The following is a 17,652-nucleotide window of genomic DNA, read 5'->3' as shown; positions in this document are numbered from 1 at the left end:
TAATTATAAGGTGCAGATCTACAACAGGGAGACTTTGCCTGCCACACAAACTTATTGTGAGATTGTAATTATACACAACAAACAAACAAAAAACACATGCTTTTGATAAAATGTGGTGCTACCCAGTGACACAGAGCCATAAAGATTACTCACCAAAGCTGATAATTACTGTAAGATCAAAGACATTTTTACTACCTGCAGGATAATTACTGCACACTCATTGTTGCAGTTTTAACTACGATATCTAAATCATGGGTTGAGTCGAAACTGTTATGTATGAATGCAAACAGAAAACAGCCCAGTGCAGGCAGCGTTGGACTGCAGACTCAGATTGTGTAATGGGGTCAGAGGAACCAAAGACGCAGGTAAAAGGTAAACACTGTTGGCTCTATTTGTCTCCTATGTGGGGACGAAATGTAAAACTGACAATGTAAAACCTTGAATTGAAGTTGAAGAGAAGGTGGACAGCAGCAGGTGCAGAGTAATCCGTGCAGCGGTGGACTGATGTGATGGAAACTTCAACGAAATCTCAAGAGGACAATCATCTTGACATGTCGATAAGAAAACACGCCCTTTGACACCCCCAGGAGAGACGGGAGCTTTTAAAGGGAGTGGTTTGCGCTGCTGTCATTCAGACACCGCCGAGCTCACGGCCCGGACAGAAACCATGTTCCAAGAGTTTCCCAAGAACGCGGAGGAGGCGCCGGAGCCCTCGAAGGCAGAAGTCAAAGGTGTGGGGGTGTTTGACTCTGTTTAAGGACTGACTGAAAGTACGTTAGGACAGTGAAGTTACAGGCTTTGTGTTTCTTTACGAAATTCAAACAGGGGACATTCCCAGATGGCTGCGAGGCACACTGCTGCGCAACGGTCCGGGCATCTTTACTGTGGGGGACACCAGCTACAACCACTGGTTTGACGGGTTGGCCATCATGCACAGCTTCGCCTTTGAAGACGGTTGGTTTTGCACTTCTTCCCTGAGTGGCGTTCAGTCATAGTCATGAAAACATCAATATCATCAGAGCCACCTGAGAGTTCATGGTGCGTGACGTCACTGCCCGTCAGCGAGGGGAAAAGATGAAAGATGGAAAAAAAAAAAAAAAACAATGAAAGATTTTTGTTATTACAGGTGAAGTGATCCACAGAAGCAGATTCCTTAGAGGTGACACCTACACAGCCAACATGACTGCAAACAGAATAGTTGTGTCTGAGATGGGGACAATGGCCTATCCAGACCCAAGCAAGAACTTAATTGTCAAGTAAGCACTTTCTTATTTATTATATTATTTCATCTAAAAATAGCTCCTCTGTTGTGTGTCTTCATATAACTCATTTCCAGTATAAAGAATTGTGTTTTTTTGTTTGTTTTGGATGATCCTCTTCCTCCATTTGATCTACCTTTCAGGGCGATTACCTTTCTCAACCACACAGTGCCTGATTTTACAGACAATGGCGCGAGCAATTTCATAAAATATGGAAACGAATACTTTGCCACCTCTGAGACAAACTACATCCGCAAGATTGACCCTGTGACTCTGGAAACTCTGGACAAAGTAACATCATCTGCTGATTTTAACGACTTGAACATGCAGACATGTGAAGCGTTTGTTTTGTGAGCTCATGAGTCGCCAAACTGTCTCCACACAGGTGGACTACATGAAGTACCTGCCCGTAAATCTAGCTACATCCCATCCACACTACGACAAGGAGGGTAACGCCTACAACATTGGAACATCAATAGCAGAGAAGGGCAAAACTAAATATATCCTGTTCAAAGTCCCTGCTGTGTCAGAGAAAGGTATATGAACCTCATGACCTGCTGTATTTTGTCCTGTCATTAGCTGTACTTGAACTAAACGTTTAACAGCCGTGGTGAAATGTGCTTCTTTCTACATTTTTAGTTAGTATAGGTGTAAAAGTCAAGTTTGCACATTGATTGATTATCACAATTTTACGTTTTAGACAAAGGCAAGAAGGTTCCTGCTCTGAAGAACGTGGAGACAGTTTGTACAGTTCCTTCTCGCACCCTGCTCACACCCAGCTACTACCACAGTTTTGGCATGACGGACAATTACTTCATCTTCATCGAGCAGCCCTTCAAACTGGACATCCTAAAGATGGCCACAGCCTACATGAGGGGAGTCAACTGGGCGAGCTGCCTGAAGTTCTGTCCTGAGGAAAATGTAAGAGCCCGCTGCAGTCTGTTTTCTTATTTATCATGTCATGTCATTCTTTATAGTCATGCTGCTGATATTAGCATGAAGCCGCTGTACTGTGGAGACCAGGTGGATAAAGTTTCTATCTTCTCCAGACTCTGATCCACCTGATAGACAGAAAGACTGGCAAAGAGGTTGAGACAAAATACTTTACTGGAGCTATGGTTGTCTACCATCACGTGAATGCTTTTGAGGAAGATGGTAATGTGGTCTTCGACGTGATTGCCTATGATGACAACAAGCTTTATGATATGTTCTACCTGAAGAAAAAAACTGAGGCCTCAGTGTACTCCAAATCAAGCTACAGAAGATTCGTACTTCCCATCCAGCCCGACAAGGTGGGATTTGTTTTTCTTTTGTCATATATGTAATCCATTTTCAAGCTGACATGTAGAGAGGATATTTCTCTAATCTAGTCGAACTTTTTGGCTGGGTTTGCAGAGCATTGCAATTGGAGAAAACCTGGTGAATCTGAAATACACAACAGCTAGTGCTGTGAAGGAGAAAGAAGGCAAACTGATGTGCCAGGCAGAGGTGCTTAATGAAGGTAAAACTGACTGTCCTCAAATAGACAAATATAGTAGTTCTTATTTAAGTTGTTTCTCGTGTGTGACTTTGTGTGAGGGTGATTGTCCATACAGCTTTGCCCATACTAATACAAAATCTGTCTGTTTATTTCCATCAGACTTCGAATTACCCAGAATGAATTATGACTTCAATGGCAAGAGGCACAGGTTTGTCTATGGGAGCTGTGTTGAGGAATCTACCATGGCAGTAAAGGTAACATTCCCCATTGTGTTAGTCTGGCTATTACAGAACTGATGGGGAAAAAAATCTGTTATTTCTCATTCTTATAAGTGTTATTTGCCAAGAGGGACCAGAAACCAGTTTTAAATGCAAGGTTATGGGGAAACAGATTGTTACTGGCAGCCATGCTACTTCAGAGGGAAGAAGCAAACAGCTGAACTGAGAATTAGGCCCAACAGAAAGTAGGAAACACTTTTTTGAAGTGTGAAATAACAATTGCCCCAACAAATCTCTAACCACTTTATAGCTCTGTCTGTAATACACATTAAACATGTCCTTTCCATTGGGTACACTTGTGCATCAAGGTAGCATAAACAATGGAAGGAAGCAACAAACTCAGAGGGGCTTCAAAGGATTGACTTATATAGATCTCTGGAAAAGGGCTTTCCATAATTTGCGTCAAACGAGAGTAAGGTACAGAAGGAAACATCTTGATCTAGACAATTAAGATAAGATAATTGTTATTGTTATTGTGGGTGTTACAACAAAATCTGTTTGGCAACTCCTAAAATACAGCAGAAGTCTAAAAAAATAAAAGATATCCTTAAAAACAAAAGTGTCAAAATATCCTAGACCTTAAAACATAAACATTAAACGATAGTTTGACATGAAAAAGTGTTGTCCTAAAAGATAGGAGATGGTGTTTGAGTATTAATCTGCTTGAATATGGTGATCACTTTTACATGAGAGCCCTACTGTTAAAGGAGATGATAAACATGACATGTTCAAGTAATTAGCAGAGATAAGATAAGGTGCACGAGGTGCAAAAGAGCAGTGTTGAAGTCCAGAAGTCGTTTCTGCGATTTTTCTTTTTTTCTTTTTTAAATTCAGTCCTGTTTGACACAAGAGAACATAGCCGGCTCCTTTGCTGTGTCCAGTGAGAAAATCTACTTTCCTATATTGTTTGGAAGGAACTCAAGAGATGACTATTTGTGATATTTCCCCTTTTTCACTGCAACAATGAGGAACACTGACATGAATGACCTATGCTCAGATGTGTCGAAGAGCTGCACTGGTGGATGAATTCAACAAAAGCTATTTTGTATAGTCATTAACTCATTTAATGATTAATTTAGGATTTCACAGAGAGCTTTCAATACTGGAAACAGCAACACAGCCTCCAGAGTGCAGGGGTGTAGGTATCACAATCCAGCCAGTTCAGAATTAATATAATCTATTTTACAACTTTATAGCTCTTTTCCAAGTATATGACTTGTAGTTTGGACAATGTAATCTACTGTGTAGTCATAGTGGCTGTGCCAGAGATACATTTTTTTCTTGTGCAACTAAACCAATCCATAACACCAGTGGAAAAATAAAGAGAAGAAATGTTTTGGCACAAATAAATGAGGTATTAGAAAATGTATGTATCCATAAAACCAGTTTTTCAGTATACCCCTTAGACATAATATATATATTATTGACATAATATATATATATATATATATATATATATATATATATATATATATATATATATGTGTATATGTATGTGTATATATATATATATATATATATATGTATATATATATATAGTCAGTTTTGGGCCCTGTGATTTGTTAGGAGTATAATGATGATGATGATCATGGAATATAGATCATAACAAGGAAATAAAATCTAGCTCTGAGTTCTTTTTATTGCATCTGCCAAGCAGTGATAACATTATATGTTTTAGAGTATATTTACACAATACAACAGCAGGAAAAATCATTGAGTAAAAACGTGTTCTAATTATTTTTTATTTATATCCAAACTGTTCATTTACTGTAGATTGGAAAGTTTGACACAGAAACCAAGGAAATGGTTTATTGGAGTGAAGACAACTGCTTTCTGTCAGAGCCGGTGTTCATCCCCAGACCAAATGGAGAGTCAGAGGATGATGGTGAGGAGACAATGGAGTCCAGGCTCAGTGTATGATATGTACTGTATATGTGTGGTGCTTAAATTAGAAAGAGTGTGGAAGCCCCACACTGCTTCAGCAGTACGGATAAGAGCAGCTTATGCAAAGGTAAAGCTGGTAATGGCATACTATATGTATTGATGAGGTGGTATTGTAGCTGTATGAAGTACAACTTAAGTTGAATATCTACCATCATCTGATTTGACTGACATAACCCCCCTTTCCTTTCATTTTGCAGGTGTAGTCTTAATATCCGCCATCAAGTCTAGCCCAGACCAGTCCAGTTTCATCCTGATTCTTGACGGCAGGACATTCAAAGAATTAGCTCGAGCATATGTGAATGCTGAGCTTCAAATGGACATGCATGGATTTTTCATCCCAAGAGAAAGTTAGTCAGTTGTGTACACTACATGTATATGTAAAAGAATGAATGCCTCAAAGGAAGTATACACTGGAGAGCAAAAACATGTTGCCAAATAGCATGGCACCAGAATCATTATGAACACTGAAAAACACAATCCTCATTTGTGTTGTTTTTGTGACAGACATGTCCTGAAAATTCACCTGGTTTCATGGACTACCTCTGTCTAATTAAAGCAATTGTATTATGAACAATCGCTGGTATGTTTTGTGAAATTTGATGACTCACTGATTTTGTGTTGACTTAACACAAGTTAAGTGCCACTAAACAGGCATATATCAATGCTTGTTATGTAGTCCACATTATTCTATTGTACTGCTATGACTGTTCATGTATTTGTGTTTAATATTCTCACCAAAAAAGAAACCTATAGTTCTGATACTCCAAATCTGGGTGGAGCAGTCATGGTAAGGTTGTACTATTATTATTATTAGTAATACTCACTCCTACATGCAGTTTTTTAAATATCTGTTAACAAAGCCTTCCATGAAAACCAGGTGGTCCTCATTCCACATCTAGTTTTGTGTAGTAGTTGTGACAGTATTTTGCATGTCATTGAAATTCTTATACAGTTAATTAAATGATCAAACTTAATATGTGAATTGTACTTAATAAGCTGATTGAGATATTATTTCCTTTATCATTATCTAAGACAAGAGAAATGAATGTATTTTATTATTCTTCCATTAAGCAAGTACTAACACAATAAATAAAATAAAAAATAAAATGAAATAAAATAGAAACTATGTTGGGGTCCTACTGCTGAATCCAATAATCTTCCATCTTGTGTGCAGGCATGAAAAGGGAATAAAATGTGAAACTCTATATAATATGTAACTAAAACACTGTAGTTTGGGTTTTATCTACTGAAGCCTGTAATAACTTCACTGACCTATATTTAGAAGTTTTTGTGTCACAGAGTCCTCTTAGACACTCTACTGTAATTTGAATCACATTGGCCTTTGACCACATCAATTCAGTTAAGGGGGCTTTTAATAGATTCTGTTTCATCACAGACACCGCAGTTCACACTATCTAGTGCTTTATTCTTCAGAATTCAGAGCAGTGGCAGCAGTAGTAAACACTGGTATCAGGCAGGGCAAACAAATGCAGCTAGCAAACATGTCCAAAAGAACGTTAGAGAAGCAAATCAAATTTAGTCAGAATTAGAACAAGGTAAACAATCAGTTCAAAGAGAGTGAGGGAAGTCCAGAGGAAAAACATATAATGACCAGAGGGAAACTAATTTCAGATTACACTGGAAAACCAGTTTGAGTTGTCTGTTGACCACATGCACAGCTGATGAGATGAAGAGAAGGGAGAAGGGTATATAATATAATATAATATAATAAGAAATGCTGACACTGACAAATTTCAGTTAAAAGAAAGAGGTCATATGTTAGAACAAGACAAGTGTTGTTATCATGAATGCCCAGTGTGTGTGTGTGTGAGAGAGAGAGAAAACAAGAGATCTTGTGATGAAGGCACATTAACTGTGCATCCGGCTGTGAATCACTCCATTCAGCTGACACATGTGCTCAACATGCTGAAATGGGAACTTCCAAGTGTTTCCTCTGGACAAGTGTTTGAGCAAACAAAAACAACAAGGACACACACTAGTTTCATTGTTTGGGACCCGCCGACAGTGGTTTAAAAACCCTCTTGCCAATCATTTCAATTACAGAATTTGTAAAACCATAATAAAAATGTTTTAGTAGGCTTTCCAGCTGAAATGGTCCAAAAATAGAAGTGGAAGTATATCATGTCCTCGCAACGGTCAAAGCAGAACAGATATGTGTGTAAGTTTTGTTTAATCTCTCTGGATCCTCCCTAGACTAGAGGATGAGTTGGACTGGTGCATTTGGGCCCAAAGGTGGCACTCACACCAAATTAAAGAGGCATTGTAGTTCCCTGTATCCACCCGATGAACTAATAGTTAAAAGCATTTTTTGATCAGAGGGTATTACAATTATAGAAATATAACCCTAAACATTGTGAAGTAGCAGATAAAGCAATGATTCTGTGTGTGTTTTATTGTACATCATTATTGTTTTTAGAATCACACCCTTAAAGGACGCTTATAGAATGGTTTTTATGGTTGCAAAACAAACAAAAGGGAACTTTTTTGGGAACGTGCTTCTGCTCACCTGTGATATTAATATTAAATATTACATATTAAATATAAATAAAGAAGTAAAATATTAGAACCATTACTTCTCGTCACCAAATAATAATAGTATTATTAAGTATCAAAAGTATAAAATCAACACTCATTTTCAAAACGTGCAGGTTCTGAGCCAGGTTGGCAAAGCTCGTATGTCCCACCACCCAAACACATGCAGTTAGCTTAATTGGTGAATTTAAATTACTAATGAATAGATCAGATATTAACACATATGCAAAACGCATACGAGCACAACACCGTGTGCTAAAACATTCATAGTAACCCACACAGACTTTAAGTGTTCCTTCACTGGCACTAGATGTTGGCATACAGCGTCTTCCAGCGAAGCCGGAAGTGAGCGGCAGTGAGTCCTCTCACTTCCTCCGGCTCCAGTTGGATGTGGAACAACAGCCGCAGACAACGATGGAAGAATTTGAAGGTGAGAGGAATTGGCATCGACATGTTTATTTTAGTCGTGTGGTGGAAATGTCGAGCCCACACATTCTCACTTTTATTCCCACTATGTTCGGGGCCGTAAAAATGCCTTTGCTTGCCCGTTTTTTTTGGCAGCGACCTATTTTTTTGTTTGGGATTTAGCCCATGTAGTGCTAGGTAACGCCAGGGCCAAATAAGAAGCTAACGTTAGCTAGCTTGTGAGTGCCTGTGAATGGGTGTGATGCCTACATTAGCTATAGAAGCTAGTGTTAGCATGCTGCTTACAGACAAACCATTAAATAAACCTTAACCACAGTGCTGCAAGAAACTGTCACGTTTCAATCATACACACCGTTATAAGCTGATTTAGTGAGGAATTTACACATGGGTGGAAACCGTGTAAAACCAAAACAATCAATGTAATGGAATAACTCACTGTACAAACAACAATACACACCAAGCACACTTAGAGACAGTATGTCAAAATAGTCATTAGTGTCATTAGAAAACCACAGTTAATCCACATCAGTTAATCAATGATCAGTTGCTGCTCTCCATCACATTTAGCTTACTGTCTTCACTACACTCACAAATGTCTGTTATTCTTGCAGATGGTGACGCTCCTCCCTCTGAGCATCTGGTTCAGTGCAACATCTGTAAAAGAAGCTTCTTTCCTAAAGTTCTGGTAAATAATAAAGTAGCAGCTCCCCGGCCATCATGTCGAACTTACTTTAATAGAAATACTAACGTATTGTTGACACACCAGAAAATAAAGACCGTGTTGCAAGAGACTTGAAGATGCAATCACTGGTCTTGGATCAATATATTGTGCTTCGACATGTTATCAGCGGTCTGGATAATAATGTGTGGTCAGCTATCATTTAAACAGACTGTAGGATCCAGTGATGAACTGTTTATAGGGAGTATAAACATTAATGGTATGCTGCATTAGTGCATTATTTTTGTTGGCGTGTGTCAATCTGCATAGAGACGTATGCTCTATGTCAGGAGTTTCGGAAGACTGGAATAGTTGCATACAGCATTCAGTGATTAAAACATTATGGCAATTAAGACAGAAGAATTGTAGGCATCCCATATTATGTTCATCATTTACATAACATGAAGAAACAGATTTTATTAGAGGTTTTATAGTGTGTAGTCATTGTGAATTGTGCCATTTTTTTTTTCTGTTTATAGGAGAAACATGTTAAAATCTGCCAAAAGTCTGCAACCAAAAGGAGGAAGGTTTTTGACTCCAGTAGACAGAGAGCTGAGGGCACCGACATCCCTACACTCAAACCTATCAAACCAAAGGTAAGTCTGCATCTGAAGATGCGCTGTAAAATCCCAACCAGCTATTAAAAGAATTTGATTTGATGATGAATGGGAAAGAGGGACAGCTCAGAGTTGTGCAGAAATTCAATCTGCCACAAAACATGATGGATTTAAGCCAAATTTATAATTTTTCAGAATTTAAAATTGTTCACAAATTGATTGCGATAATGTCATGTTCATCTACTTTAATTAATTTTTCTTTTTATTCATTAATTAAGTCCAACGTAAATATTTAACGGCAACTACATCGACATCAGTAGTGAAAATTATCAACAGGCTGTAGTTTTTTAGGCCACACAGCTCCAAACAACAGACCTGCAGGCTATATTCATAGCTTTGTTTAATTTGGTCCTGGCTCAGTATTCTCAACATTATGACCATTACTAATAGTCATAATGTTAATTAAAACATTATTGTTTAATTAAAATCAACCACTTTTAATTGTATTTCAGTCACAAAGTTCATCTGCCACTGACAAAGTAAGTTGAATTGTCTTTTTGTTATTTGTTCGTTCTATTTGTTTACATGATTTAGAGCTGCACAATTTACCAGTGGCTGGCCTTATATAGGTGGCGTATATAGTATTTATTTTCTTGCTTGGGTGATCTGAAGGTGTTAACAAGTGCTGACGGATTTTATTTGAAAAGAAAATAAACTTGGCACACTTTTCCATCTACTATCTAAAACTGACAATATTCAAATGTATCTTCAACTGTCCTAATTCTGTCTTTCCTGGCTGTACTATTAGAAGCCCTGTGAACCTGCTGCAGTCTCAGATTACTGTTTTGACTTCTGTTGTCTTGGCTTAAACTAAATAAAACATATTCACTCCGTTGCATCACTGTAATAACAGTATTCCTGAAGATTTGCAGCATGAACTAAACATCCCGCTATTTGTTGTATTTGTTGATTCTTTTTGTTTTACATCATTGGCAATGTGGAAGTCTGGAGGTTTGGACTGAGGAGAATACCATAAATACTATACAAAACAAAGAAAGCTTTCTCACAATCATCTGTTTTTGTTAGACAAAACACTCCTAATGACCTTGAAGACTGTAACTGTGTAGTTAGTAGGAAGCATGCTCAGAGAATGCCCAGTAAACTACTTCTGGGAGTGGGAGCCTAATTCTAATCCTGCTGACTCACTCACAGTTTCTGACTTTTAGACTGTAAAAGTAACTAGACACTAAAAGAGACAGAGGATCTTGATCCTGTTTATGAAAATGTCAGTCCATCAATAATAACTCAAATTATGAATAGTACATCAGAATAGCAGGTTGGTTGTTAAGTAAACAGCATTTGTATTATCTTTTGCCAGGCAGAACCGCCCAAGAAGCCGTCCAATTGGCGCAAGAAACATGAAGACTTCATTTCTACCATCAGGGCTGCCAAATCCCTCACTCAGGTCATAAAGGATGGGGGACCATTACCCCCACCTCCTCCTCCTACTTATGACCCAGGTAACAAATATCTCTGTAATGTTTGGAATTCACCAAAAACTTAGGAACCACTACAGCAAAATATTTTATTGTTATTTTATTGAATTATTGCTGTTACGAAACTTTATAGCCGATGGAATTTATATAATACATATACATATACACACTACTTGTCCAAAAAAAAAGTCACACTTCAATATTTTGTTGGACCAACTTTAGCTTTAAACACAGTAAACATTTGCCACAGTATCATTTCGATAAGCTTCTGCAATGTCACAACATTTATTCCTATCCAGAGTTGGATTAAGTTTTTGCCAAGATCTTGTGTTGATGATGAGAGAGTCGTACCGTTGCACAAAGTCTTCTCCAGCACATCCCAAACATTCTCAGTGGGGTTAAGTTCTGGACTCTGTGGTGGCCAATCTATGTGTAAAATAATGTGTCATGCTCCCTGAACCACTCTCTCATGTGTTTGCATGATTTATGTCATTGTAGTGGATTTTCAAAAGGCATAGTTATGATGCTTCAAGACTTCAAACAAAGCATGTAGAGTGACATCTGGTGGCTTTTAAACTTATAGCAGCCCCTAAAGGATGGACATTTCAGCACTGCTGCAACAGTTTTTAGTGTCATATGTAAGTAGTGAATACCCAAGAAGCCTCATCAACTCTATAATACTTTTGTTTAGAAGTCCATTAAAATTAGCCATTTGTGTTCCATTTGTGATTGTATAGTTATCTTAACATAAATAAATGTATGTACTTTACTTTTCTTCAAGATCTAATATTATTATGAGCTTACTTATTATTACTTGGTACCTGCTTCGGTTGTGGATTGAAGAATCTGGTGATATGATACGTGTCACGATTTAGGGGTTACGATTCAATAAATTGCAAAACTGCAAGCAAAATTGTGAATTTTTTTTTCTAATTTAAGGAAAATTGTCGTAGGATAATGAATACACTACAGTATGCAATAAGAGTTCTAAAAATGTTTTTTTATGAAATCAGAACATCTATTTAGTTTAAAAACATGCCCAAATGAACCAGTGTTTGCCACAAATCTTTGTTTATTAAAAACCAATACTGAATCTTTGAGAATCTATACAGTATCACAAAATATAATATCGGAATATTTTGCAGTAGTTTATTATTAATCCTATGCATGACTCACGTAAGCGTATTCCTTTTGTGCGGAGCAAACTCAAACTGAAGATCAATTTGCATTTTATGAGAAATTAATGCATAAAGCCACAAGATTCCAGTAGGTTCACATACTTTTTCTTGGCACTGTATTTAAACAATCTATTTCTTAGGAATTAAATGAGCTTTGGAGCTTTGGTATCATCTGCCCATGTGAAGTTATACTGTACATATATTCACTCTCCATCTATTCTGTCTTCAGACTATGTCCAGTGCCCTTACTGTCAGCGGAGGTTTAACGAGAGTGCAGCTGACAGACACATCAAGTTCTGTCAGGAACAGGCTGCCCGCATGCCCAACAAGAGCAAGTTAGGAGATTCCAAGAAGCCTGCTGCTCGCACACAGGTACACACATACTGTACACAGACTTTATATCCACACATGAACAGGTAATTTTGAGTTTCTGTTGGAAAATTTATTATCTTATACTTCCATATATTTCTACTATCACTGCTTCACCTACCAGATTACTTGATACATGACCAGGGAGTTAAATTGTAAGCTAATTAAACAGCAGGGTTTAAGCCATTTTGGTTTTTCCAACTTAATGGGAAAAACCTTGATCCCTAACTTTTATGCCATTTAAGTCTCAGAGTTATGCTTTTTTTTTGTGATGAGTCTGTAGAGCTCAGTCAGTTTTTCCACTGGTATAACTTCTTCTCTGCACCAATCCTTCCTTCTGTGTATGTTCAAATTTTGACTCGGTGTGACTCGGGGAGGAGGGGCTGTTCTCAAACAGGTTTTTGTGCGTGTTTGTACGAAAGAGAGAGTGAGACTGAGAGAGCAAAACCAGGAGGGCCTGAGAAAGTGTGCTGTACATAGCTCTAAAACAAACCAGCCTTATACCTCGTTTAAACAGTGGCAAAAAAAGTCAAAATGTGGCAATTGCTGTTGATATGGTAGTGAGCATCTGGGAATACATCAATGTAAAAGAAAAGCTGATCCACGTGGAGGACCTTCTTTGCTAATGTCTTCTTTTACACAGCTTTTAGTTTATTGTTGCCACCCTCTCTATATTCAGTTCAAGCCTCCTGCTCCTGTAAAGAAGACCAACACCACTGTTGGGTCAAGTATCCCTTCAGCTGCTTCTCGTTTACCCCAGAGACCAGGCCTTGGACAGTCCACTGGTAATATAGCTGTGTTTATTTGGAATACATTTTCAAATTAAACAAATTGAGAAATCAACTTTCCCCTTGGCTGGGCTAAGTTTATTGACAGTACAACATATATTATCCTGTGTGACTCTCTCAATATTTCTCTGTTCTAGGAATCCCCTCCAGTAAAGTTTCTTCTTCAGGTTCATTGAGGAATAATCCATCTGGCCTCACAAGCCCACCATCAGGGTCAGTGCAAACACACACACACACACACACACACACACACTGTGTTTTCAATGCTGCAAGTTAGCCCAGACATGTAAAACTTTCTACAATCTTTTTGGTCAGAATATATTTTATTGGTGTTTAAGGGGTACCTATTACATGTTATATGCTGTATGCATTAATTTTCAAGCATTTGTTTAGTTTAAAACCTGCAACTGCAACCAAGATAATTTTAGTTTTATGTGTCACTTTTAAGCATATTTGGGTTTGAATAAAAACGGAACTGAACTGCGCTGGAGTAGCAAGTAGCAAAAGACTCCACTCTGACCTGCTTCTCCTCTCCGTGCCCCACTATACTCTGCTACACTTAACCTAGCCATTCAGGTATTAGGTGTGCAATGACACTAAGTAAAAATCTACTGCCAGACTGTTTAGAGAGTCACAGAAGTCTTTCACAGCACCTCCCCACATTGAGATACATTTAGGAGTGCATTTCTACTGAAAAGGCTGGCATAACTGTGATTATAACAGGTCAATAACGACTGAGATATCTTTTTAAACTTCACAAACCCAGCCCTCAAGGTGATTTGCATTTAACACATACATATGTCCCTTTTATTTCTCATTTGCTTTTTGAACCCTCTGTCAGTGTGGGAAGTAAGAGCCGAGCAGTGAGCTCTGGCTATAGCTCTGGAAGGACCTCTCAGCCTGTAATAGGAGTCAACAAGAAGAAAGTAGACACCTACATATCTAGGTGAGCTAACTCATGCAGACATTTGCACTGCAGAAAGTCATGTGAGAATGAATGAAAAGCACAGCAGTGCAAGCACCATACAGTTTTGTTAGATGATCTTGACCTTTTGTTTATATAAACTCTGTGGAAAAATGCATATACATTTTTTATTAGCATTAAAGAAAAGACGTGTCACAGGAAATAAAATATCATTTGCATAGAGCACAGTGCACCACAGAACAGATGTGAAGAACAGTTGTCTAACAGTATAGCTCAAAATACATTTAAAATGTAACATAAACAACTAAGAAATGTACAAATAACACATAATCTAAAGGGCAAGAGTGAGCATGCGTACATCAGCAGCAGTGGATGTTGCAAAGCTTTGTAGCCACATTTCAATAAAAATGAAGGCACAGCAGTTTATTTCAAACTGGCTAGTCAGTCGTCCTCGCTCTACCAGTCTTTGGTAGCTATGAGAAAAGCATTGAAATCTTTGCTACACTCAAAGCTGCTGTATCTTGGTTCTGCTCCTATTGGTGCAAATATTTTTCAGGCTGTTTGAGTGCTAAAAATACCCACATTATTTAAGCTTTTAATAATCTATTAACTCTGAACCGTGTCAATAGAACAAATTGAAAAAAACACTTGTATATGTATATAGATTCCAACATTACTGCCTGGTCGTCTTTGTTGAATTTCTCAGGAACGATGTAGATGGTGGGAGCGATGTTGGTAACGGTGGAATGAAGAGTAAGTTCTGCCACGCCTGTGGGACAAAGTACCCTGTTGAATCCGCCAAATTCTGCTGTGAGTGTGGGGTCAGAAGGATGTGTATCTGATGGAGATCAATAGGAGGAGAAAGTAGAGGAAAGCAGGGATGCACTGGTACTTGAGCTAGCATCAGAGATTTTCACCAAAGCTAGTATAAATTTTGTATCCCTCTGTGTTTTCACAATTAGGCCTAGGTTTCACGGCACCAAAGTGGTGTAATTTGGCAGGACTAATTACTAATTCCTTTTTTTTTGTTATTGCTGTATGGACCAAAATACAGGTAAAGTAAATCCAAATGAGGCTTTTAAGGCTTAGCGGTTACCATTGGTATGTAATATAGCATTTTTCATACAGTCCTGCAGAATAATTTCCTAGCAGTACAAAATCTTCCCTTTTTCGCCACTTTACAATTTGATTTGAGTTAAGACACTTTAATCTCTTGGATCTGACTGGTGACTTCTTGATATTAGTAGCATGCATGACTAACTCAGAACCGATCCAGGCAGCTCCTTAGTTTTAATTAGCTTTCTTGTTACTAATGGATTTATTCACAGCGTTGCAGCTGTTTCTACCAACTCATACACCTGAACATTATTGTTGTGAAACTACTGATGGTTATAGAGGGATTACAAATCTGTAAAGAGGAGGAAAAACGTTTCCAATTATGATAATTGTTTTGGACATTGGAAGTAATACGTTCTGAGTCACTATTTTTATTATTATTATTATTATTATCAATATTATAGAAACTTTATTCTATTGTCCCTGGACAGTAATTATGAGTTTAATACCCCCTAGAGCACGGTCAGTATCAGCAGTTGAAGCTGATTGAAGCCATTGCTGCAACCTCAGAAGAGTGAAGATGAGCGATAGAGTAGATACAAGCTGAGAGGCAGGTCGTAAATTGTGCAAGAGGAGGTAAAGGAGAAGTGCTGGATGACTCATTACAGGTGGGTTTGAATTGCCCCTGTATCTCAATCCCCCAGTCATCCATCATTTGAAATTAATTCCTTAATGCCACCTGCCTCTGTTGCCACACAAGTAGAATTAGTTTCTATTGAAGTGCAATACAATTGACTACTGAGGAAAGTGGGTCGTTTTCTAAAGCTGTTTGGGAATTTTGGGAAGATAGCGCGTGGGTTTGATGGGGGCAAGTCCAAAATCCGTTTACTGTCAGTCCTTTTAAGGCCACTTTACAAGTAGTTTGTATTTAGCTCCCTCACCTGTTATAGACAGATGTTTTTAGAAAAATGTAGCATTTCCTCAGTCCCATTTATGCTCTCATTTTCTACAATAAAGTTATTTTCTTATTCCCAGTAATTTTTACTGAATGCACAATGACTGCATCTTTTTGTTAATGCTCTGTGTTTCATTTGAGACCTAACTGCACCTGAACATGTTGCAGTTGCTTTTCCCTTTGAGATATGTTTGTTGAGTCAGTATTCAGTGCATTAAGGTATTTAGGATTAAATGTAAAGTAACACTAGGAACATTTCAAACGCTCTGTGACTTGTGCTTAATTAACACACTATTTATTGATCTCACACTATTCATTTACAGCTGCAACACCAAGAGGGAAAGGCCTCTACTTGAGGTGCATATTTATTGTTCATTAACCAACAAACTGTCATAGGACAGTCTTTAGGTATGATGCTAACTGTATTTATGTTACATGATGGAAAATGTTTAAACAGACTGGACAGGTGTGTTTTCCTGTGCTGAATACAACAGTTGTTAGCCTGAATACTGCTGCGCACTTAATGCCATGTATATTCACCAATATCAATAAACTTCTATGAAGACAGCTGTGATGGAGTTCTGGGTTTGTCTTTCCAACAGAGAAAGTAGAAAAATAGATATATTTGAGGGTAATAAGTACAAACACATATACCATTGTTATATATAAATATATTTGGAATATACAATAAATGTTCCTCTATTCGATCAAAAACAAACAAATTAGCTACATAGTAATGCTTTATGCAATATCAATTGTCCCTGACAGGAAAAGAAAGTAGCTGCTTCACATGGTAGCTGAAACTCAGGGCAAAGAGTGCATGCTTATATGCATATATATCATTCTGAAAAATGGTATTTGTTGATTAATGTGTAAGAAGATGTCTACATATCTATAACAATGCCATATTTCAAAACCATATAAACCAAATGTGGCAGTTGAGCGTTTTGGCACTTCAGGCTGCATCTCTCATAAATTAGGCAGGAACACTTAAAGCACCGACTGAATACGACAGGAAAGCGTTTTATACATATCACAGCATAAAGTCAAGTCTGGAAGCTGAAGTCGGCCATCTGTGGCAGAATGTGCTTTTAAAATATCAATCACACTGAATCATTAAGCAACACATGTCATGTCATCTTAGAGAGAATGCGAATTGCTTGACACCCTGCCTAAAGCCTCTCCCTAGACAAAAGAACAGAGGAGCTTTAGATAACTGAAATAACAAAGATGTGCCAGGGCTAGTAATTCTAATCCAAAGTGAAAGGAAAACTCTGCATGAGCACCTTGATATTTCCCGGTCATGCTTGAGCAGTCATCACTAAGTGCAAGTAAATGTCATAGCATATTGTTTACAGTCTAATTGTTCAGGGAAAAGAAATCCTTGAAGCTGCACATGGACGACTTTAACTGTATCTTACAAGAAATAAAACAGTTCCTCTTTTGAACACGCCTTCAACCACTGAGGAAGCTCTCTATCCCGTGTGTAATAAAGGCTAGCGTAGTGTGCGCTTGTCCAATATCTCACATACCTCGGATCTTTCTACTCCAGTTGGCTTGATGGTTTGTTTCTCTGTAGCTTTAAAACCTCAACAATCAGTAGTCATACAACACCAAAAACAGCTGCAAGGAAAATAAACTGATACTTGACAGGATAGCTTAAATAACGT

The 17,652-nt window shown here is 38.0% G+C and overlaps 2 protein-coding genes across 4 annotated transcripts; both read left to right on the top strand.

The window, feature by feature from the left end:
* Window positions 1-378: 378 nt before the first annotated feature.
* bco1 (beta-carotene oxygenase 1) lies at window positions 379-6,030 on the top strand. 2 transcript variants are annotated; one of them, XM_026364427.1, is made up of 11 exons: window positions 379-731; window positions 826-954; window positions 1,127-1,256; window positions 1,403-1,550; window positions 1,645-1,795; window positions 1,960-2,180; window positions 2,309-2,551; window positions 2,655-2,760; window positions 2,899-2,993; window positions 4,791-4,902; window positions 5,159-6,030. In XM_026364427.1, the coding sequence occupies exons 1-11, from the start codon at window positions 668-670 to the stop codon at window positions 5,311-5,313; spliced, it is 1,554 nt and encodes a 517-aa protein (XP_026220212.1). In that variant the 5' UTR covers window positions 379-667; the 3' UTR covers window positions 5,314-6,030. The 2 variants fall into 2 exon arrangements, with proteins under 2 accessions (XP_026220212.1, XP_026220214.1); XM_026364429.1 differs by lacking the exon at window positions 379-731 and having other exon boundaries at window positions 949-1,038.
* A 1,873-nt stretch (window positions 6,031-7,903) lies between these two features.
* Window positions 7,904-16,549, top strand: zc2hc1a (zinc finger, C2HC-type containing 1A). Of its 2 annotated transcripts, XM_026363548.1 has the most exons (10): window positions 7,904-7,944; window positions 8,552-8,625; window positions 9,138-9,254; window positions 9,728-9,754; window positions 10,594-10,735; window positions 12,119-12,261; window positions 12,938-13,043; window positions 13,184-13,259; window positions 13,888-13,992; window positions 14,678-16,549. In XM_026363548.1, exons 1-10 carry the CDS (start codon window positions 7,929-7,931, stop codon window positions 14,811-14,813), a joined length of 942 nt encoding a protein of 313 aa, XP_026219333.1. In that variant the 5' UTR covers window positions 7,904-7,928; the 3' UTR covers window positions 14,814-16,549. The 2 variants fall into 2 exon arrangements, with proteins under 2 accessions (XP_026219333.1, XP_026219334.1); XM_026363549.1 differs by lacking the exon at window positions 9,728-9,754.
* Window positions 16,550-17,652: the final 1,103 nt, after the last annotated feature.

This window comes from Anabas testudineus, chromosome 2, assembly GCF_900324465.2.
Source record: "Anabas testudineus chromosome 2, fAnaTes1.2, whole genome shotgun sequence".
NCBI lineage: Eukaryota > Metazoa > Chordata > Actinopteri > Anabantiformes > Anabantidae > Anabas > Anabas testudineus.
Note: the sequence above shows the minus strand (reverse complement) of the source record. Positions and strands in the feature narration are given on the sequence as shown.